We start from the raw sequence: 24,219 nt of genomic DNA, 5'->3' as shown, positions 1-24,219 counted from the left end.
TTTGATTTTAATTATAGATTTGATTATTTTATTAGATGATAGAAACATTTTTTATTTTTGTTCTTTTATTTAAACTTATAATATTTTTAATAAATGAATGTGTTGACAACAAGACTCTAAAATTCATATAATATGATCCCAAAATAAAGAATTATGTTTTTTGGTATAAAACCGAATAAACCGAAAACCGACGGTATATAAACCGAACCAAACCGAAGTAAATATGGATTTAGAATGGTAGTTATATTTTACTAACCGAAATACTGAAAAACCAAAAAAAACGAACCGAAACCGAACCGATATCCGGATTGAACACCCCTAATTCAAGCCGTTTTATCTAGTGTCTTGGGTTTGATTTTCTCTGTATATAATATTCTTTGATTCGGGGGACGTTCGTTTTTAAGCATATTTCGTCTTCTTGCGTCTTTGCTAACTAGGAATGTTATAAGTTCCACTTTATCTCTAATATTATCAGATCATAGGAAAAGACATTGGCCAATTAAAATAAAACAAAAACATTTTTCGATAGTTTGGTAATAATTTTGTTTCAAGTAAAATAAAGGGTAATTACTAATTAGCTAATTTTCTGAGAGAGAGAGAGCGCGAGAGACAAGACAGAATAAGAAAAAGCAATAAAACGGACAGAAAAAAAGCATAGTGATCAAATAGCTTTGTTGTCACTATAAATTTCACTCCATTGACAACCTCTCATTTCAAACCAGCACACACACCCTCTCTCTCTCCCCTTCCACTATCTCGCTTCCTTCACTCTCTGTCTAAAATGGAAAGATCCATGGTTCCAACATGGAGACCCGATCCGGTTTACCGGCCACCGGAGACGCCGCTTGAGCCTATGGAGTTCCTCGCTCGCTCCTGGAGCGCCTCAGCTCTCGAAGTATCCAAGGCTTTAACACCTTCTGATCCTCAGATCCTCCTCTCCAAAACCGAAGAAGAACCCATACTCGGAGACGGTGATACGGAGGAGAGCGGACTTGTCTCCGGAAACCCTTTCTCATTCGCTTCTTCAGAGACTTCTCAAATGGTGATGGATCGTATCTTGTCTCAATCTGTGAGTCTCTTCTCCCTATCTTTTTTTTTATGTTTGTTTTAGATAAGAACAGAGTAATTACGGACAAAACTAAGCAACTTTTACTTTTGCGAGAAGTTGACAGAGATAATCTCTTTCAGTTTCTTTTTTGTTCTTGTCCTCAGATTCTTGATTTCTGTCTTTTTATAGAAATATCTCAAATCTAGTCTCAAATTGTTCATGAATTTATTTATTAGAGAAAGTATATTCACGCGCAATAATTATAATAATTAATCAAACAAGAAAAGAACGGGAAAAAATTATGATTAGATATATCTATCTACACACTCACTTTCTGGGTCCCTATAAGACATAATCACAAGTTCTTGTATTTTGTCATCATCTCTTTCTTGATTCTCCTTTTGTCTCATCTTCATCATCTTTTTGCAGCAAGAAGTGTCACCAAGAACATCTGGTCGGCTTCACATAGTAGTAGTGGTCCTCTCAACGGTTCTTTAACCGACAGTCCTCCTCCAGAATCCGACGAAATCAAGGTTTTTATTTTCTCTATTTAACTATATAATATACACTTACATTTTGGTGAAATGTTGGGTTTATCGTTAAGTAGTAAAGCATTTTCTGAGATTCTGAAACTTTTGTTTTTGTGTCTCTCAATGTAAATGTTTCAGTTTTTACTGCCTCACTGACAATTTGGGTACATGAGAGACAGTGAAATAACACACCTTTCTCTTTATCCAACCATACCCAGAGATCATGTTTTTCTCCATTAGGCTTTCCGAGGATTAAAAATATTCAGATAAATAGTATATTTGGTAAAAGTACAACTATTTCTTGAATGACAAAAAAAAAAAAAAAACTATTTATTGAAATAAACTCCTTAATTAATAATAGAAATTGTGTTATAAGTATTTTTTATTGTATAACATAAATTGTTTTCATATTTTATAGGATTTCATAATATTCAAGCATACCTAGAGATCATATTTAACTGGTGGATAATGTATAACAAATTATATTCTGCATTTTAATAATTTTATAATTATTAAATTATATTTAATTTATATATTTAATAATAATATTTGAATTAATATTTATATTTTTATATAAAATATTTTTTTAACATAAGCATTTTAAATAAACTAATTTATTTTGTGAAACAAATATAGGTTGTTTATTTTTATTATTATTTTAGTGACACTTTGGTCGAAAGCAATCTCCTTTACTAGATTTGATATTTTTGCCTTTTTCTTGTTCATCACGCTTCCAAGACAATTCCTTTTTAGTTTTTGCTTCATTGATGTTTGTATCCATTTCCGGCGAATCCCTAATTTGAATTACTATGCAGCAGCAGTTTACTCGAGCAAACAACAGTTCACTGAACAACATAAACTGCCAGTTCCGTTCAACGGCGACTACTCCGGGACCTATAACCGCCACAGCTACACAATCCAAGACTGTAGGACGGTGGCTTAAGGACCGGAGGGAGAAGAAGAAAGAGGAGACTCGAGCACACAACGCTCAGATTCACGCTGCTGTCTCCGTCGCCGGTGTGGCTGCAGCTGTAGCCGCTATCGCAGCAGCCACCGCCGCGTCTTCGAGCGCCGGGAAGGATGAGCAGATGGCTAAAACCGACATGGCTGTTGCTTCAGCCGCGACTCTTGTGGCTGCTCAGTGTGTGGAGGCTGCTGAAGTGATGGGAGCTGAAAGAGAGCATTTGGCCTATGTTGTTAGCTCCGCCGTCAATGTTCGCTCTGCCGGTGATATCATGACACTCACCGCCGGTGCAGCCACAGGTTTAGTAGCTTCAAGAATCTGTATTTTGGGTTTTGATAAAGTTTTGATTTTGATGAATAAAACATAATAACTGATCTTAGGGTTTAGCTTAAGAGTGAAATTTATGCAGAGATCAAAGTAAATGTTTTGGTAATTTGACTATATTTGGTGCAGCGTTAAGAGGAGTGGCAACACTAAAGGCAAGGGCCATGAAGGAAGTTTGGAACATTGCATCAGTGATTCCAATGGACAAAGGACTCACAACTTCTGGAGGATGCAGCAACCTTAATAATGGTAGCAATGGAAGCTCAAGTAGTAGTCACAGTGGGGAGCTTATACAAGAAGATAATTTCTTGGGAACTTGTAGCCGAGAATGGCTCGCTAGAGGTTGTGAACTTCTCAAACGTACTCGCAAAGGTAACAAAAATTATCACGTCTTTTTATTTTTGTTTACGTTTTAGTTCTTGATTCTTTTGTGATCTAATGCTTTTTTGTTACTTTTGCAGGTGATCTCCACTGGAAAATAGTCTCTGTTTACATCAACAAGACGAATCAGGTAAAGGTTTATTCTTACGGTGTCTCGTAACTTGTTCACTTTATCGTTGATCTAGTGAAAAGATAAAAAGATTGTCAAATTATTTGTAAATCAGTGGGAATCTTTAGCTTACTTCACATGGATATGAACTTTGTTATATGAAACACACAAAAAGATAATTTCAAATGGCAGGAAAAGAAGAGAAAGCAGAAACAAAACTAAAGCTAATAAAAAAAAGCATTCGTTATGACAATGATGATGATAATGAAGTTATGGGATCCACATTTTGTCTTTTGCTTAAGCATCTTCTTTGAGAATGAATCATCTTATTTAATTCTGATTTTTTGTTTGTCAACAATTCTGATTTTTTAATTACTAAACTTGTAGGTTATGTTGAAGATGAAGAGCAAGTATGTTGGGAAAACATTTACCAAGAAGAAAAAGAGTAAGAGATATTTACTCTATTACATATAACATCTCTTTTCTTAACACACGATTTTTAAATTGATAGGAGGTTTATGTAACTCCTTCCAAGACATTAAATATGATTCTTCTAATGGGGTTTAAAACAAAGAATGTTTATTTTTTATTTTTTAGGCTGTATCTCTCATAGTTCCAAAGTTGAAAGCTTTAACTTTTTGTCACTATCTACTGGTAATGAGTCAATTATAATGTGAACCCTGGTAAAAAGAATTCAAAAATTTGATGTGGGTCTGCTTTGGATTTGGGGATTTGAGAAGAAAAAAGAAGAAAAAAAAGCAATTGTGTCTAACTAAAGTAACTTATAAGATCAAAGTGGCCCTCAATCTTTGACCTTTTTTTTTGTTCTTTTGAATGTGAACTTGAAGACTCTTTCGATGTAACTATGTTCCAATTTTCTTCAGACATTGTGCTTGAAGTGATCAAGAATGTCCCGGCCTGGCCAGGACGACATTTGCTAGAGGGAGGAGATGATCTGAGATACTTCGGTTTGAAGACGGTTCTGCGAGGTGATGTAGAATTCGAGTGCAAGAGCCAGAGGGAGTATGATATGTGGACACAAGGTGTCGCAAGGCTTCTTGTTATTGCTGCTGAGAGGAGATTTAGGATGTGAATAAAAAGGCTGCTCGATATGTGGTGTCAGTGTTTAACTATGGGGTCAACTCAAAACTTTGAGAAACTTTAGGGGTTCCTTTGAGGTAATGTTTTAGGGTAGGTATGAGAATGTAATATGTTGTTAAAAAAAAGGAATGTAATGGACCTACAAGTCAAGGATTCAACAAGAGGTGCGGGAGCGCTTGGTTTGGATAAACGAAATTTAGGGGTGCATGTTCATTTTGTATAAGAAAAAGAGTTATTCTTAGACTGAACCTATTTCAAATAGGATTTCATTATTTCAAATTCGATATCTTTTAAAAAACGAAACAAAATATTGTTAAGTTATATTATATTTTTTTTTTAAAGTAAAAAAAAATATAGTAGTTACAGAAAAAAAAAATTTTAAAAAAATATTTTAACGTCACCAGCAAAACACTAAACCCTAAATCCTAATCCCTAAACCTTAAATCCCAAACCCTAAACCTTTGGATAAATCTTAAACTCTAAATAAAAAACACTAAACACTAAACCCTAAATCCTAAACCCTAATCCTAAATCCTAAACTCTTGAGTGTTTTAGTGTTTAATGATTTTGATTTAGAGTTTAGGATTTATCCAAGAGTTTAGGGTTTATCCAAAGATTTCGGGTTTAGGGATTAGGTTTTAGGGTTTAGTGTTTTGCTGACGACGTTAAAAATATATATATTTTTAATTACTACTATTTTTTATTTATTTCTTTTTACCTTTTAATTTTAAAAACATAATATAATTTGATAATATTTTGTTTCCTTTTTTAAAATATCGAATTTGAAATAATGAAATCCTATTGGTTGGTGAACCTAAGAATAAGTCTAAGAAAAATATACATTACAAAGTGTTTTCCTGCACCATGTGCAATAATAAAATGTTTATATTTAAATTACACTGAAAAATAAAATTTTATTATTTTTATTTTAGATTTTATTATTTACTTACTAATATTTTAATATAAATTTTGATTTAATTGAACATAAAATTAAGCTTAAATAAACAATTTTGTTTATTTTAAATTATATTTAAGAAAAAGATGTATATATTTAACAAAAAAGACAAAAATAAATCATAAGAATTAGTTTCGTTGTTTTTTGACATACAAATTAGTTTGGTTTTGTTTACAACTTATCATGTGTTTTCTTAAGCTATCAACAGTGGCAATATCTATACTTTTGTTCTTTTTATTTGGCTAAAAATATTAAATATTTGGCTAAAAATATTAAATTTATTAATGATGAAGAAAGAGGTCACATAAAGCTCCCAAAACAAAAATGTTTCCCTCACAAAAAAAGAAGAAAAAACAGGAGTCATTATACAAGTGTCCTTACTAACAAGGAAACAAAAGCGCAAGACTCTACACTCAGTATACAGTGCCTCTCCTGATCTAAATCTGGTAAAGCTAGGGCTTTAGACGCCACTAGGAGCATCAAAAATATGAAAAGAATGTATGTAGTCTAGTGGTTGTGCCGTTCTTCCTTGTGTTTAAAGTACATGGTCCGACTCCACTGAGGTACAATATTAATTTTTGCTTTAGGCAGCCATTTACACTTGGCTGGGACTGTTAGTATACAATGCAAATGAGACGATTTATTGTCATTTTCTAACGGATCCAAAGCGACATCATTCTCGTGATTCCTTTCATGTGCTTCCAAGCTGTGATTAGGGCTGGAAATTTAGTTTAAAAATTGTGAGTCCCGACCGCTTGACCCGTTGCAGAATTGGTATGGGTAAAGATTTTTTTTTGTATATATTGTTGATACGGATTGAATGTTTAGGATTAGGAGCGGTTGCAGGTCGACTATTTCAGAACTACGGATATCCACAAACCTGTCAAATTTAAATAAAAATATGTTTTTTATTATTTTTTCTAATTTTAATTTAAATATTATATAATAAAAATATTTCTTAATTTATTAAGAAAAAAACTTTTTTATTTTAATAATATACAATTCATATGATTAAAATATTTTTTAAAGTAGAATATATTAAAGTTAATTTTTGTTTAATTATTATGATTCGCAGATAACCATGGATAACCCGCAAACTCAAACGGAGCAAATACAGATCTACTATATTTTATTTGTGGGTTATGCGAGTCAATTTTTTTTTGAAAAATTAAGTGCCAACCTGCTGTGGGATGGTCCAGCGGGTGGATCCGACCCGCTTCCCAGCACTAGAGTTCAAAATTTGGTGGTTGATATCCTTAGAGACAAGCAATGGGGGTGTTGGTGATGTGATTGTGGATCCGTAGGTTCCTCTGTTTCAAGATATCATATATCATTTCCTGAACAGCGAGAAGCTTTAAAATCTATACGCATATTCTTAAGTCGATAAATTTATTTAGGTTGGATGATCATCGGAATTTACATATTAAAAAAATAATCAAATGGTGGATGCAAAGACAAATGCATTCAAACTAATATATTTCAAAACATCTGGTCAATATATATTTTTTGGTTAAATATATATACATATATATATATCATTTTCAAGAGATTCTTGGAGAAGCAAATAACCCGTTAAAGCATGGTCAACAGAAAATTTTCACATTATTTTTATCTCTGTAAATACATTATCTTTCTGAATTCTTATATCAGTATTTTATATATTTGTTAAATTATTTATCTAAATGCTTTATAAGTGATAAGTATGCATTATTGTAAGCAAAAAAATGCGTTTGTACAATCTTAATTCTATAAATTTTGTTTATTGACAAAAAATGATAATGGTTTGGTGTGTTTTCGCTATGAAAACATAAATTCAAAATTTTGTTATGATGAAAATCAATCCTTTCCATCATATTATTTTCGTTTATGGTTTAAGAACTTTATTATATTCAGTTAATTGCTAACTTATTTAGATTAATTCGTATAGTTTTATTCAATTTATTATGATTATTTACAGATTTTTAAAATTAGGTGTCAAAAAGTTTGAACTCGATTTAACTTTATATTTGCTAAGTTTTTTTTTTTCTTGACCAGGTGTTTTCTCATTCGTTCTAAAAATGACTGAAGTGGAGAAAAAAAAATCTTTATGTATTGGTTTCATTTATGCGATTTTGGTGTTGCATTGGATTGTCAATTTAATATTTCTTGGTTTTTTGTCTGATTTCTTAATCTGCATGAAATAATATTTTTTTTTTGTTTTTTAATGACCATAAATTCCTGATAAAATACAAACCTAGCTTTTTATTTTTCTTTACGAACTTTCAAAATTTTCACCCTAGCATATTAATTATTTATGAAATGTCATTATATATTTTACAAAATCCATGAATATGCCTCAAACATCTTCACCATATTAATTTAATAACAAAATATAATTATTATAAATATCAACAACTAGCATAACCAAAAACCAAGCTATAAATGCTTTTTAATTTAAATTTTACATCTTCTCTCATTATTTCACACAAAACTCATTTATCTTACCTTTCCTCTATTATTTCATTTAAAAAAAATCCCAATTTTTGTTTCAAAATAACATTTTCATTGAACTTCCTCAAGTTTGATGATTCTTGTTTATTAATGACCGATTATCTTTCATTCATCTTAAATTATAAGTTTTGGGTGCTTAGAGAAGCTAAATACGAACTCTCACTAGATCTACGTAATTATTCAAATGATTTCGAATTTTTTAGATCTGTTTCGCGATGAAGGCTTCATGTGAAATCTCTTATTCAATGCAAGTGTTAGTTTTGAAATTGACTATTATGTAGAAATTCTCTTTGAAACAAAAAAAATTGAGTAAACGTAAAGCCAAGTCAATTTTGCATTTAACTCAAACTTCATATGAATTTGAATTTTTCATAGCAGGCTTCACCTGAAATCTTCTTATTTATCATTGAAGTTCTGAGGTTTTACAAGAAGTATGCTTATGTCACTTTCGCAATTGACAAAAATGTCAAAAATTTAACCAGAAATATACTAATAAGCATAATTTTGATGACTTTTACTATTTTCAAAAACCGAGCAGACATAATTCACCCAAAGTTTGCACTTAATTTATCAGAGACTTTAATTATACCCCTAGTTCTGAGAGTAAATTTCATCCAAAGTGTACTTGTATAAAATCAAACATGATCAATTACAAAATTAACCTGATCAGACTTCTGGTCACACTCTGTAGACTTCATGTTACATATATGGAGACTTCATGTGAAGTAATGTTAGCTTTGAAAAAGTCTAATCCTGCAAAATTTTGGTAAATTGCTAAATTACTAAATTAATTTAGTTATAAGAGTAATTCAATTTTAAAAAAAATACAAAATAACTCAGTATATTACAAAAAAAACAATATCAGTTGATGTCTGCTCATTGACAGATTAAAAGTGAAGTTTTCTTTCGTAAATTTGTAATTTCAAAAATAGTGTAATGATATATTGTTTTATGCTCTTGATGCACTCATTAGAATTTTTTTTTAAAATATATAAATTTATAAAAGATAGATTTATTCATAATATTTATTGTATTATTACCAAAATTATTATTTTTTAAAAAATTATTATTTATAAAAGATAGATTTATTTATAATATTTATTTTATTGTCACCAAAATTAATTCATATGACACTGCTAGTATTGGATAATTTTGATGCCGTCCAGTTTTTTCTCGTCTTCATCACTAAAACAAATTAAAAAATATCACGCTATATTTTAACTAGAAACTAGATTTTGACCAACAATTAGAAAGCACTAGTCTATTTTCGAAATTAAATAAATTCTTCTAAGTAAATTTTATATAAAATAATGTATAGGTGTGGACACATTTATCCAGGTGAACTGAACCTTACCAAACAAAAAAAAACTAAAATTAAACTGAATTTCATAAATAACCAAGCATATCTTATATATATATCTGGAACTGAAGAATATAAACCGAACCAAAACCCAAATGAGTACTTGAAATTTTAAAATATAAATTATATACCTACCAATATTAACTATATTTAGTTTCTAAATAACCAAATATCCTAAGATACTATTTATAAACAAAATTACGCAAAAAAAAAATTACCCCAATATTTTTATTCAAATATTAAAAATTGAATTATCCTATATTTTTACCCAAACAACCCAAATTATTCGATATTTAAAGCGCGAGATATTTTAAATTTGTGAAAATTCGATGAAAACGTATCATATGCATTGTTAGAATTTGTAAAATAAAGAATCATGTCCTATTTAAACAAGTATTTTTGACTAATTCCATTTAAATTTCTAACCGGTTTAGACCCATTTGATTTTGTTTTTATAATAAGAGTAATCATTTAATTCATGTATAAGAATGTAAGATCAAATCTTAATAATTGATTGCATGTAATTAATTAAATCAATGTTTCATATTTGAATACTTGACATTAAGGCTTTTAACTTCTAAATCACTTAAAATGTTATACATGTTTAACATGTTAGAGTCATATGTCCTATATTCTTGGGGGTTTTGAGTAATTATATAATAGATTATGGAGAGTAATAAATGAGTTCATTTAAATTATGTAAAGTACTTATATCGTTAGAGAAAAAATAAAAGTAGAATCAAAATATAATAAATAGTTAATAAATAGGTTCAACAATCAAAATTTTTAAAATGATTCTCTTTTAATATTATAGATGAACCGAAAAGATGCATCTAGGACTATGATATGGGAGGCCCATTAATTGGTGATAAATGTCCCTACCAAAGGAGAAACAGCTCCTGGCTCACTGACCCATCTTCTGTATCCAACCCACTCACTCCAACCCCACATCCTGCACAAATCAAACATGTACGTTTCTTCCATCACTGTTTATAATTATACAAATGAACTCTATTATATTGTTCCAACTAGTGGTTCGTATGCACTACGCACATAATATTTATTAATTGTGCAATACAATATTTGATATTTGTAATAAAAATATAGTTGTTCACTACGCACATAATATTTATTAATTGTGCAATACAATATTTGATATTTGTAATAAAAATATAGTTGTTGATTTTGTGAGTTTACGGGTGGACGTTTGGTATTAGATAATTAAATTGGTGGTAAAATTCAAATTTTGTGGTCAATTTTTTGTAGAAATTGCAATGCCAGACTTAACACTAGCGACAGACCCATTTAATTTATTAAATTAGGGTCCTGCTTTTTATCTACCATACAAAAATTTATGTTAGACCATTAATTAGAAACTTAACTAAATATCCTAAATTTGCTCATATATGGTATTTTCCCAACCAAAACAAATAAACAATATATATCTAAGCAATACTATTCCTAAGAAAGGCCAAATCTATTTCCATTATGCTATTATTTTTTATTTTTATCATATTTAATCAAGACCAAATTATATATATATATATATATATATTAGTAATTAATTTTAAAATTAAATAGTATATCCCAATTCTTTTTAAAATTATAATATTTTTTTAAACAAAATAAATAATAATTTAATGTTGTAACATTTAATGTTTTATTTTTGTAGTAAAAATAAAAACACCAAACTAAAATATAATATATTAATTAAAAGATTAATATAATGTTACATTTTTAAATAAATAAACAAAATAAGTTATTAATATATGAACAGTAAAATTTCGTCAAAAACAAATTTTAACAAATATAAAAATTTCAAAATAATATTATATACTTAAAATTGATATTAAATATATATCTCTTAACTTTTTTATTGTTTAAATATGATTTTAAAATAAACATATACCCGTAAGTACGTGCGGGTTCAAATCTAGTGACCGATTAAATCTTATGTTAGGTGGAAACTTTACCGATAGAATTTCTGATTTTTCAAAGCTTTGGTGAATAAAACAATATTTATACATTTAAGGCACGTTATATGGTACCATATTTCTCTACGTGTGGTTATGACACTCCTAATATTTTATAAAAATTGTATATTGATTGAATATTTAGTGTGTTTCAAAAAAGAAAGATTGAATATTTAGTGATTTTATATTACAATTGTAAGAATTATTTTTCACCCTACTAATTATAAGTAAACTCTTTTAATGATCTCAGTGAAATAATGTTATAGGCCGTCCCTGAATAGAAATTGTCTGGTGTTGTAGCTATTTGACAGAGCTGTGGAGCTGGAGCTGTTATTATGGAAGTCTCGCGACGTTGAGGATCAACTTTGTATTTATCCATTGGATGTATATTTTGTATGTGAGCGACTGCTATTTTATTGACATACACGAGGTGTGTAAAATTATTTCAAAGCAACGGAATAATGTATATATTGTTTGAATACACAAATTGAATGACTAATAGTTGGAGCATAAAATATAAAATTTTGCAGAATGAGTTTTATAAAAAATATATAATTTATTTTATTTGCTAGTAATAGTAAGATTGGTCGCATCTTTTCTTTTTATGTTGTTGGGGAGATACGTTAATGGGGCATTTGTTGTTGTTAGTGTTGTTAAGTAACACTGGAGTTTTTTATATGTGCTCAGTCGCATTGACTTTATTGATATCTTTCCAACATTGACGTCATGTAGTTCATTTGTGTCGATCTTAATTTTTTCCAATAAGTTTTTCCGAGAGCTATTTCACTCATGCATATTTTGTTAATGTTGTATAGGTAAACTACGCTGATATACGAACCTTCTGCAGCTGTTTGGAAGTAATATACTCCAAATTAGTGTTGTTTGTTTTAATAGAAATGTTATTATTTGTCTTTGACATAGTGAACCTACCGGTTCCAGCGGAAAGATATCTGGTAGTTAAGTCGTAGTTTTTCAGTGATGCAAATAGATAGTCCGCCAAGAGGTTGATGTTGTTTTTTATAGATGTGGTTGTCTTGAACGGATTTGGCTAATACCAGTGAGGATTCCATACATGCTTGGTCTTTCCCTAAGGCGGCTAAAGCATTGGGCTTAGGCCATATTTAATTATCTACGGTTCCAATGTTATTCTAGTGTAGTTGTACTATAGAACCCTTGACTGTCTCTTTTAAATAAAAACTTTAGATCAACCAACTATCTTTATTTTACTCTTAATATTTATCATTTTAATTTATTTTAATAGTTTATTACATAATATTGATAATGACTTTTTACTATCTTATTTATTTGGTTAACCACAAAAAAATGAATATATTATCATTTTAATTTATTCTAATTGTTTATTACATAATATTGTTAGTGACTTTTTACTATTTTTTATTTATTTGGTTAACCACAAAAACATAAATATATTTTCCATATACAAAAATATACAACAAAATAAATTTGATAATAAATTTTATAAATATATTTTATTGGCTAACCAATTACAAAATCTATTATTTTCTTTTACGTGTATTGTTATTACTCCTATTTGAATGGTGTGCATGGGTACAAAATTATAGATATATGTTCATGTAAAATATAAAAAATTTAAATAAAAATATATCAACTAAATTTCATAAACATATAAATACTTTAAAATTTTACTTATTTCGAAAATAGTCTAACTATTTTTTCATTTTAATTATTTAATTATGGTTGTGCCTAATATTTCGCCAACTAGAATTTTAAGTTGATTTAAGGGCAAGAGGATTACAAGGGGATACAATCTATGCACGGTGTGGAGCACCCGAGGAATCCATAAATTATGTTTCTTTGAATTACCACCAGCGGTTCAGGTTTGGATACTCTCCAGAATTCCATCAAACCCAGACATATCCCCTACAAAATCATTGTTTGCAAATATTGATCATTTATTTTGGAAGGTTTCTGTGGAATTAGAAGATCATCAATTTGCTTGGATTTTATAGTACATATGGAAAGGAAGAAACAACAAAGTGTTTAGAAATTTGGATGTTCATACTAGAGATATTCTTAAACTGGCAGAAACGGAGTCCTTCCTTTGGGCTCATGCATACACTTCACTTGCACAGGGAATCTATCAAAATTGATTACCAGTAGCAACAATAGTACTATCCCAGGTAGATGGTGTTTTACGGATGGATTATGGAAAACCATGAAATATTTTTGAGACAGAGGTGGTATAGCTTATTGGAAGGTTTTGATGGTTTAATGGGAGCAAGAAATACAAAAGCGAGTCAGCCGCCATTTCATTCAGAGATAGAGACTCTCATTTGGGCAATAGAATGTATGAGGAACCTAAGATAGTTTTCTGTTACTTTTACAAGAGATTGTTCTCAATCGGTGAAGAATGTTTCAGAACCAGAAAAATGACCACCCTTTACAAGTTATTTGGAAGACATAAAGAACTTAAAGACAAGTTTCAACAGCTCAGAGATTATTCATATACCACAGGTGCATAATTCAAGGGCGGACAACCTTGCACGCAGTGCAAGAAAACAACATTCGTTTGTTGTCCACATGGATGCGAGCTACCAGTTTGGTTTGCAGAGTCTATATGAGTCTATATGTTTCTGGAAAAAAAAAAGAGTTTTAAGTTGATTTTTGTTTGTACGAAGAGAATTAATGAACAAATTTTGAGAATGAGAATCTAGGTGAGAAGGAGGACTTTGAAAAAAAAATATGGCATTTGTTTTTTCATTTTTCATTTTAAATTATAATTATATTAATTTAAACAACCTTAGCGGGCAAATCGAACGAGAACCGCCCGGTACACCAGAGAAACAAAAGCTTGCTAGGTTACAAGGAAACAAAGATGAAAACAATCCTAAAACAACAGATCTACAGATGAGGTAAAGAAAGGCTGGAGGCATAGCCTCCTCCTCCAATGAACACCAGCAACTTGCATATCTGATTGTCCGGAGCTTCACGGTGATGGGGTGTCCAAGCCGACCACTCGATCCGCCACAGTGTACCGTCAATGCATTGTCACCTCAGAGGCGTCCCTGCGGCTTATAAATCACCGAAATCGCAAGGAGTTAACTCCCAAAACCTAGCCGCCATATACTGGGAGGAGCTTCACCGTCTCACGGGTCTGAGCCACCACATGTTCCTCCTCAAGCTCTCCACTCAAGAGATTGACCGCGTCGGTGAAAATGGATATCCATGCAAACCGCCATCGTCATGAACAGATCTACCGCCAGTAGAACTTTATCTCTGCCTGAAGCAAGACCCTAGGATCCCAATGTCTAACTTGCAGTTTTCGGCTACGCCTTCACAGTCCTCTAATGGAGAGCAGTTTTCTGTCAGCCGAAGAGCCACCAGGACGGACGAGGTTCCTTTATTGGTTCGCCACACCAGAGAGCGAGACGAAACAACAGCGGAGGAAGAAGAGAAATACCTCCAAATGACCACCAAACGGAAGCAAATACATCATTAAGTTTTGTTGCCGAGGAAAGAGGGTGTGAGGCCGCCTCACGGTCCGACGGAGTACACCGAAGACCGGAGTGGCTCCACCCTAAACGCTAGATCTGGAAAGTTGTAGAGAAAAAAGGTGGGTGCATGACTTTACACTGCCTCTCAAAGGCCAAACAAAAGGGTTGCACATTTCTTGCAGATTGCACATTATATGAGGTTCAGGTTTCAATTCCCGGAGAAAGCGATTTATTAAACAATTATGTTGATTACGTAAAACGGAAGAAAGAGTTACAAGAGATCTTCAATATGGTGCAAGTAAATCCGGTCATACGTGGATTTTCATAGAACGTCTCGGGTGATGCAGTTAGGCATAGATCTTCATAAGAAATATAGTATTATTGGTTTTCGAATCAGCTTAAAAAAAAAAGGCCAAAGTTTAGTGTATAACTTAAATATGGCATTTGTTTCGTCGTCACACTGTCACACGGCATAAAACTATATCTTAAAGACTTAAACCTTATTTAGAAAATTTGGGATTGGACTATTCATCGGTATCATCTTTCATGGGATTATTTGAGTATCTGTATTTGACCTCAGCACAAGTACTCACAATAATAAAAAATCATCTATATTAATCCAATGTGGATACATTTGTTGGATAACGATTCTTCCTATTTCCACTCTTTTTTTCCCTTTTTTTCTTGTCTTCCTCACTTGTTTCTTACACTGTTCACAATTCTGAAATCTCATATTTTCATGTTGAGTATTTTATCGACAACGTTTTTCTTCCTTTCGTCATCATCTCATTGTTGTTATTATGTACGAATATAGGCCAACGGGGAAGAATGCATAGTTTTGAAAATATTAAATAGTTTCGCAATAAACTGCAATATCACATGCTGGTGTATTAGAAGATTATATAATATATATTCAAAACATTGCGACGAACAGACGACTCATGCAATGCATAGCAATGCTTTCTCCGTTTTAAAAAGATAAATATTTTAGAAAAAAAAGTTGTTTCACAAAAATAGATATTTTGTGTTTTTTATAAAAAAGTTGTAAACTTCAAAAAAATTAATTGATTTTATTTAATTATTATTAGTTAAAAGATATTGAAATTTGAAAATTGAAAAAATTATATATTTATTATATTGATTTAATGTGTTTTTTTAATATGTGTGAAAATGATAGAAAATCTATCTTTGTGAAACAGAAAGAATATAATAATAGTATAACTAGGTGATAATCCACATTCTGCGCGGAAATAAATATACAAAATAATGAAATGTTTGCAATTTAAAATAAATTTTATTTTTCTTTTTCTCCACGTATGAAAGCATGTTTCAATTTTAATAAAGTACAGACATGACACAAAATATTAAATAATATTTTTGTTCTTTCAATTTTAGTAATTTGATGATGGTAATTGTTTAAAATTTGAGTTTGTTTTTTCGTTTACCTCATCATAATTGATTTTACGTATAAAAATGTAATATAATTTTACATTTAATTGTATTTAGCCAATTTTATAGATTCTTAAAACTACATTAAACTCAAAATGAATTCAAATGAGCTTAACTAAACACATAATCTTTTCTTTCAGATTTTCAATGGAGAGAATCGAAATCATTTTCTCTCGGCAAAGCGAAGAAAAAGGTAAAATATGATTATGCAACCAAATTTTGCTCAAACTATTCTTTAACATTATATATATACAAATATGTATACAATTTGCTGGAATCTTTCTGGTTTCATCTTTTTTTCCATGATCTTCATTTCTATAAAAATAATTACATTTTTAATATATTAGATAACCAAACAATAAAAGAAAAAATTTAATGATATTTTTTCATATTCAAATTTGATGATATATAATAAAATATTAAGTGATCTTATTTAATGTCACTATTTTAATAATTATAGTAAGGTCAGTCAAATTAGAAAAAAGTTTGAAGAGCACTTTTAGGTTGATACATAAGCAAGGTTATTATTTAACTAATGCTTCAGGGTTAATATACAGGGGATATGGTTATTTATTTAATTATTTTACCGGGATTGATTATAAATAATTGAATGCATGGATGACATTTTTTTCATAAATACGTAACAGTTCGCTTTAAATGCGTATCTTGTGAACTGCGTAATGAGATTTGCATGTTTTATGTATTGTCACTTTAACTAGATAAGAGATGTCAACGGATCAGATATCCGTGTTTTTGAAGGTATATGATTTGATCCGTATGTTACGAATATCAAATTTTTCGATTTATTTTATTTCGGAAAAATACAGATATCCGGAAAATCGGATATCCCAAAAATATGTAGATATTTGTGGATATTTGTAAATACTTACAGATATATCTTTTCGTTTTAGTTAATACAAATAATCTAAAAAACGTTAGAGAAAATTTTGCTCTTTAAGATATTTTTACATGATATATAAAATAAAAATTAAAAGAAACAGTGAAATTATATGTTTGTAAATTTTAAAATTAATTATAAGAAAAATAAACTTAAGAAAAAGTTATAGATATCATAAAATTTTCTTTTATTTTTTCTTTTAATACTTTTATAAGTAATTATGTGAATAAAATTTATTAAATCATTCGTTAAAATAACAAGTATATAAAATCGTACATTTAATATGTTAATATATATATATTTATATAGTTGTGGGAACGGAACAGATATCCGGTTCTTAAAATTTTATATTTGTGATTTGTTTTGTTTTTAACGCATATTGATTTTTAGTTTTTGATTTGCTCCAAAACTTTACGGATATCTGGATTTTTTTAGATCGAATCGAAGTAATAATGAACTGAATCAAATTTAACGGATAAATGCGCAGTCCTATCGTGGACCAACACGTAGAAAAATGTTTACGATTATATATGATTAGAAAAAGGAGAAGGCAGGGTTTGATAATGAGAAGGAATGTCAGGCCAGATCAAGGAGATGTTAATACTTAATAGGTGTGGGAGTCCATGTTGGTCAGACTCGGACGCTTTTGCCATGTGGTTTTATGTCAAATTGCACCCTCCCCATAGGTTACGTTTTCTGTGAACAAAAAAATCCATGTTATAATTAGTACTCTTTTGTCACCAATAATTCCAAGAGATTAATCATATAATCAGAATAAGAAATGTGAAAATTCGACCAAGTATTAATGTTAGGCAACTGTAAGTAAGATAATAAAAAATTTAAAATATTACATGATCGAATGATGAAACTAAAACTAATATTATATGATGAAATTAACATGCACTAATATTATATGATATGATTTTAAATTTGAAAATATCACAGTGTTTGATGCAGAATATTCCGTTTATTTCTATATGTTTCACTCGTGCTACTATATAAAAAATAAAAAATAAAAATAAACTTGTTACATTTAATTTAATTCCACAGTTTTGACGCACACAAACAAATAATGAAGGGAATGATAGTTGAAAGAAAAAAGAATAGGAGTATAGTATAGAGTATAGAACCAAGCGCTCGTGGCTTGGTGGTAAAGGAGGTACAGCTGTACTGCCTGTCATCCGGGTTCGAGCCTTGACCACAACGGATTTAACATCTCTTCCGTTGGGGCGCTGGACCTCCTACGGGGATAGTTAGGAACGTGGCTGCCCAGATACCAGAGTTACCAAAAAAAAAAAAAAAAAAAAAAAAAAGAATAGGAGTATAGTTAGGAGGGCGTGATTAGGGTTAAGAGAAGAATCAGACGTGGCATTGTAGGGAGCTTCTCCCAAATATCAAGCCCATGGGACTTGTCTTAGACTTCCCTAAACTTTTACCCTCCAATAATTACAAAAACGCCACTCCTCTCTCTCCCGCCGGAGCTCCTCGGAATCTGAGATGGACGCAGGAGGAGGATTAGTGTCTTCGGCGAAGTCCATACTGGAGAAGCCTCTGAAGCTCCTCACGGAAGATGACATTTCTCAGCTCACCCGCGAGGATTGCCGCAAGTTCCTCAAGGACAAAGGTTCGATTACTTCTCACTCTCTTGCTCCGAGAATGGCAGCGGCTGACACGTGTCCTAACAGGAATGCGGAGGCCTTCTTGGAACAAATCTCAGGCGATCCAGCAAGTTTTATCCCTCAAAGCTCTCTTTGAGCCCGGCGACGACTCCGGCGCCGGCATCCTCCGCAAGATCCTCGTTTCTCCGAATCCCACTCGCGTGAGACCCTAATTTCTCTTTCCTCCACTTCGATTCTGCTCCTTCATTAACTTGTTGCTGTCATGACAGGTCACAGCAACCTCTGCTGAGCCAGCGAGCGAAGTCGGAGCACGGATTCCTTTTCAGGAAGATGACAGAAGAGATTCTCCAAGATCGGCTGAGTTCTCCGGCTCCGAGAAAGACAGCTACAACACTATCTCTCCCAGGTTCATCTCATACCTTGAGAGATTGTTGTTTAGAAAGTAGAAACTTTGATGGTTGATTGGTCAGAGAGCGTTTAGGTTGACACATCCTTTCCACTAGATTATGTGATCATACAGGCTTTATCTTGTTATTTCCAGATCTTCTTTGTTCTTTCTGTTCTAGTCTTCTGTTTTTTGGTGAAATAAATGACTTTGCTACTTTGCTACTTAGTGGGGGAAAAAACAGTTTCTTACTCCATTGGTCAGCTTTTTTGGCGTCTGATTTGTGAAAATCAGCAATGGTTTCTGCTTACGAACATGAGTTTTTAGGGTGGTAGTCCATCCATGTATTAAAAGCAAAATGTGATGTTTTAAACACGCTTATCTGTAATAATATATGTAGCAGAAGCCCAGCAGAAACAAGTGCGCTGGTTGGGCAAATGACGATATTCTATAGTGGGAAAGTGAGTGTGTATGATGGTGTACCACCTGAAAAGGTAAATGAAATGACTTTCATTTTGGCCTGCCTCACCTTGATGGCATCATGCATCTCCCTCCCTATATTGGTTTTGCAGGCGCGGTCTATCATGCACTTTGCAGCCAATCCGATTGATTTGCCTGAATATGGTGTTTCTGCTTCTGCTAGAATGACATCCAGGCCCATGAGCAGTAAAGGTAAGCGCTTTTTACAAAAGGATCTGATTTGCTTTTTCCAGTTGATAGATAGATAAATAGATGCTTCAAACTTGAAATGGTTCTGTTTCATAAGTATATTATCAAAATGGAAAAATTGAATGGATCTGCATCTTCTAACAGATGGACTACATGTTGCTTCTTTTAGTTGTGCCAGGTTCTTAACGAGTTTGAACTAATCGATAATTAAATGGAAATTGTGATTTCTTTTTTTTTACAGAGAAGATGGTTGAACCTCCCCACTATGGCCTTGAAAAGGCAAATGCTTCTCGTGATTCTGGTACCAACAGTGTTGTTCAAACATTATAAACTTGAATTGCTTGTTCCGCAGACACTCTTAAATTTTGTTTTGTTAATGTTAATGGTCGTGCTTGTGTGTGTTTGTTAAGATGCGGAGGGCCAGGCTAACAGAAAAGTGTCGTTGCAAAGATATCTTGACAAGCGGAAGGATAGGTGCTTTAGAAAGAAACAATACTCGAAATTCTTACACGCTTGTTCCATCCAGATTGCTGAATACTAATCTGTTTTTCTTTGTGAGCAGGAGATTGTTTAAGAACAAAAAGGCACCAGGAGTTGCATCATCTAGCTTGGAGATGTATCTAAATCGTAGTCAGCCAGTGACAAACGCATATTCACAAAGCCTTAGCGGTGGTGGCACTGGAGGAGAACAGCACGAGTCACCTGAAAATCAGAGAAGAAGTCCCAATCTATCTGTTGATCTGAACAGTGATTTAAATAGCGAAGGTAAGAAGATTATGAGTGAAAATCATATTGCAAACTTGAAAAGCTTTTGCTAAAATAATTAAATGTTTCCAATGTGCTTGTGTTTCTAGATAACTAACAAGATGGCCAAAAACTGGGGATGGTATTAGGGGTCGAACAAGAACAGTTAAAAAGAAGGCAAGGAATGTTCTCTAGTTCAGAAACATGGCACAAGAAGGTTGAGCTGGAGGAGTCTTAATCGATCAATTTTCTGTTTTTTTTTTTTTTTTTTGTATTAATCTTTTATTAGGTATGTAGTGCTGAGTTAGGTTAGTGACGGAAATGTTCTTTGGTTCATCAGTTGGAGAGAGTATGAGAACGGCGGGGATTTTTCGCTGTTCAAATTATGTAAATGATGTCTTTTTATGACACTTCAAACAAATGAGAGAGAGAGAAAACCTTATGTTGATTCTCTAACTTTTGAGTTTCCATCGCTACTCTCTGTCCTCCGCTACTCTGAAACGCTAGAGGCAAATCCAACGCTTCTAGAACATTTTGAATAAATCTCAGTGAACAATAAGCCTTTGGTAAGTCGCATTTCAAACATCCTTTTGATGTCTTACCAGTAAAACTGGAAAAATACAAACAAATATTACACCCAAAGTATAAAATAAAATAAAGGAATCAATCTTTTCAACAATCAACACTTCGTTCAGGTGAATGTGAACATAGAAATGGGCAAAAAAAGAATCTCAGTACTAATGGGCCTTTACAGCCCATTAACATAAAAACCTCCAAAAAGAGGTCACCTGAGTGTCTCTCTCTTTTGCTCGCATCGCATCGTTAATTCTCGGAAGCTCTCTCTTGTCGATTCTCGTGTCTTTCCCCACCTTCGGAACTCTAAAGCAAAGGTATGTCTTCTTGAATCTGCTGATTTCTCAGATATTTTCAGTCAAGCGTCTTGGACAATGTTTTGCTAAAGAATCTATGAATGGTAGTGAACCGTCGAATGTAGACAAATCTTTTTGTGGGTCCTTTGTAATTGCTAACTCTTCAACGAAGCTTTGATGACTCTCTCATGAGCACTCACTTTGTCTGCGAACTGTTCGTTAAAATGCCTGACAGAAAAGTTTCCAGTGAAAACCCCACAGTTTACCCACTTAGATTCTCTTATATGTTCCTGTTTCCGGTTTTCTTTTTGAGAACTGTCGAAAGTAGGAAACTTTGCTGGTGCATGCATACATTTGAATCCTAAAAACAGAAACTTTGATGTTCAGCTGAGATTACTATGAAAGGAAAGGTTTTAGATATCTTGTTGTTGCTTTCGTCGAAGTCTCGAAGAAAACCTATACCATATTGATTACTTCCTTTTTTTTTTTAATTTCTCTCTGTGTTCTGAATCTGAGTGCTGAGGAAAATGTTTTATTTTTTTTGGCTCTGAAGGGGCTGAAACATGTTTCTCAAAGTCGAGTTGCCATGGAACGTGATGATCCCAGCCGAAAACATGGATGCGAAAGGTCTCATGCTGAAGAGGACCATTCTGATTCAGTTGCTAGAGGCCTTTGCTTCGAAGAGAGCAACCAAGGAGCTTGGCTACTACTTAACAGTCACATCTCTAGACAAGATCGGAGAAGGCAAAATCAGGGAGCACACCGGTGAGGTCATGTTCCCTGTCGTTTTCAGCGGGATGACCTTCAAGATCTTCAAAGGAGAGATACTTGAGGGTGTGGTGCACAAGGTGCTGAGGCACGGTGTCTTCATGAGGTGTGGTCCTGTCGAGAACGTCTACCTCTCTCACGTCAAGATGCCTGATTACAAGTACCTCCCGGGAGAGAACCCCATCTTCATGAACGAGAAGATGTCTAGGATTCAGGTTGACACTTTGGTTAGGTTTGTGGTGATTGGGACCAAGTGGATGGAAGTAGAGAAGGAGTTTCAGGCGTTGGCTAGCCTTGAAGGGGACTATCTTGGACCCATCTCTGAAGAGTGAATCTGTCTGGTCTCTTCATGTGATGGTGGTTTTGTGCAATCTCTTATGTTCGGTAAGTACTCTTTTAAGTTGCGCAGACAATTAATGACCTAGAATTTCGAATGTTGATATTCTCCACCTTTAAGAGAGGAATGTTTGGACTAATTTAGGTATTTGATGTTGGCTACAATCCATTTCTTGAGTTACTAATCGATTGGCGTCACTAGTAAATTCCAACACTAGTACCAGTTTATCAAGAGTATTCTCTTGTATGTGACACTGAAAATGATCAACTAAATCGTTTTAGTAATACGTTTCAACTTTTACCAGTCTACTTTTTACTGCAAGAAACGCAAAACCATCGTTATTACTACGTATGATATCTACATAAAACGTCATTTTGGATACATCTCATAGAGTCTTGATTTTAGTAGATACAATAAAAATGATATCCATATATTTCAATATTTAGTAGATACAATATAAAAATATCTTTCACAAATATTAACCAGAGATTTGGTTGAGTTCATAAAACAATAAAGTTAGGGCCAAATTTCAGAATTTAAAGCCTGGACCTCATTTTAAATGGTCAATATTATACATCATCGTACATCTCTCTCTACCTTAGAAACTACATGTTCTTAGAATGCGTGTATGGAAGAGTTGTGTCCTTTTATTTTAATAGATTAGATCGGATGAGAAATATAACTTAATATAATACTAGATGTCTTCTATACTATTAGAATTTGATGTTGCTCTAATCTTATCATTTAGTATTGATTTTCTTGTTTACAGTTTTTGCTTTTTCTAAATTTATACTACTGAAGTTCATCATTTTGTTTGAAGCTTAACACCTAGTCTAAATATAAATAAAACGTCTTAAAAAACTCTGAAAGAAATAGTAAAAGAAGAACCAATTTGTTGTAATCATTACATGATTAAACAGCCGAACTCACTCTAATTCCTAACCAATAATTGCATATTAACTAACTAAAATGCTGTCTATACTTTCATCCTACGGCTAATATTTTTTTAGATATCAATATTGCAGAAAGGATTGGTTTGAGGAATTCCAGCATAAAAAGACATCTTGTGTTTTAAATTTCAAATAAAAAGAGTAATGCCTTCAAAAGTTGAAAACTAATTATGGGCTTTATTCTAGCTCAAACATTTAATTTAAATCCAAAATAAAAGCTTTTAAAGGAAAACGACAACGAAAATGATTAGGGATGAGTCCCATTAGCTCAATAAAGATTTTTCTTATAAATTTGATGTATAACTATTAATTTATACAAATAATTTCCTCACTTAAAGGGACGAACAAATTTTTTTTTTTAAACGGCATGAACATACCCAATATTCCCTTCTATTTTCTTCTAACTCTGTTAGAGCATGATTAATGGAGATTCTTAATGAAATATATCTGTTTTTTAACTTTTAACTAAAAAACCTAGGAACCATTTAAAAACCGGTTCGTAGTTTTTTTTGTCAAAAGTTAAGAGACAGATTTTTATATTCCGCTAAAAACTTCACCCTAAAAACCCTCTATTAATCATGCTCTTAGCGTCTCACTGCTCATTAAACATTCACTATAGAAATGTTTTACATCATCGTACGTCTATCTAAGAAACTACATGTTTTTTTTCTTTGAACTAATTCGAGAAACTACATGTTTTTACAATGCGTTTATGGGAAGAGTGTCCTTTTTTATAGTGACTCGGATGAAAAACATAAACATCCGCTTTTGTCGTGTCCTTACTGCACGTACACTATCGAGCATAATGTCTTACTGGACA

General features: G+C 32.1%; 2 protein-coding genes and 1 pseudogene across 2 annotated transcripts; all 3 read left to right on the top strand.

Moving 5' to 3' along the window:
- Window positions 1-607: 607 nt before the first annotated feature.
- On the top strand, window positions 608-4,657 carry LOC106308187 (annotated as a pseudogene).
- Window positions 4,658-18,446: 13,789 nt separating this feature from the next.
- Window positions 18,447-20,885, top strand: LOC106309884 (protein TIFY 4B-like). Its single transcript, XM_013747030.1, has 9 exons — window positions 18,447-18,682; window positions 18,744-18,877; window positions 18,947-19,083; window positions 19,466-19,556; window positions 19,635-19,734; window positions 19,973-20,032; window positions 20,142-20,205; window positions 20,294-20,496; window positions 20,586-20,885. Exons 1-9 carry the CDS (start codon window positions 18,556-18,558, stop codon window positions 20,591-20,593), a joined length of 924 nt encoding a protein of 307 aa, XP_013602484.1. The 5' UTR covers window positions 18,447-18,555; the 3' UTR covers window positions 20,594-20,885.
- Window positions 20,886-21,272: 387 nt separating this feature from the next.
- On the top strand, window positions 21,273-22,654 carry LOC106309794 (DNA-directed RNA polymerase V subunit 7). The gene is made up of 2 exons (XM_013746929.1): window positions 21,273-21,365; window positions 21,898-22,654. Exon 2 carries the CDS (start codon window positions 21,908-21,910, stop codon window positions 22,442-22,444), a length of 537 nt encoding a protein of 178 aa, XP_013602383.1. The 5' UTR covers window positions 21,273-21,365; window positions 21,898-21,907; the 3' UTR covers window positions 22,445-22,654.
- Window positions 22,655-24,219: the final 1,565 nt, after the last annotated feature.

This window comes from Brassica oleracea, chromosome C8, assembly GCF_000695525.1.
Source record: "Brassica oleracea var. oleracea cultivar TO1000 chromosome C8, BOL, whole genome shotgun sequence".
In the NCBI taxonomy this organism is placed as follows: domain Eukaryota; kingdom Viridiplantae; phylum Streptophyta; class Magnoliopsida; order Brassicales; family Brassicaceae; genus Brassica; species Brassica oleracea.
Note: the sequence above shows the minus strand (reverse complement) of the source record. Positions and strands in the feature narration are given on the sequence as shown.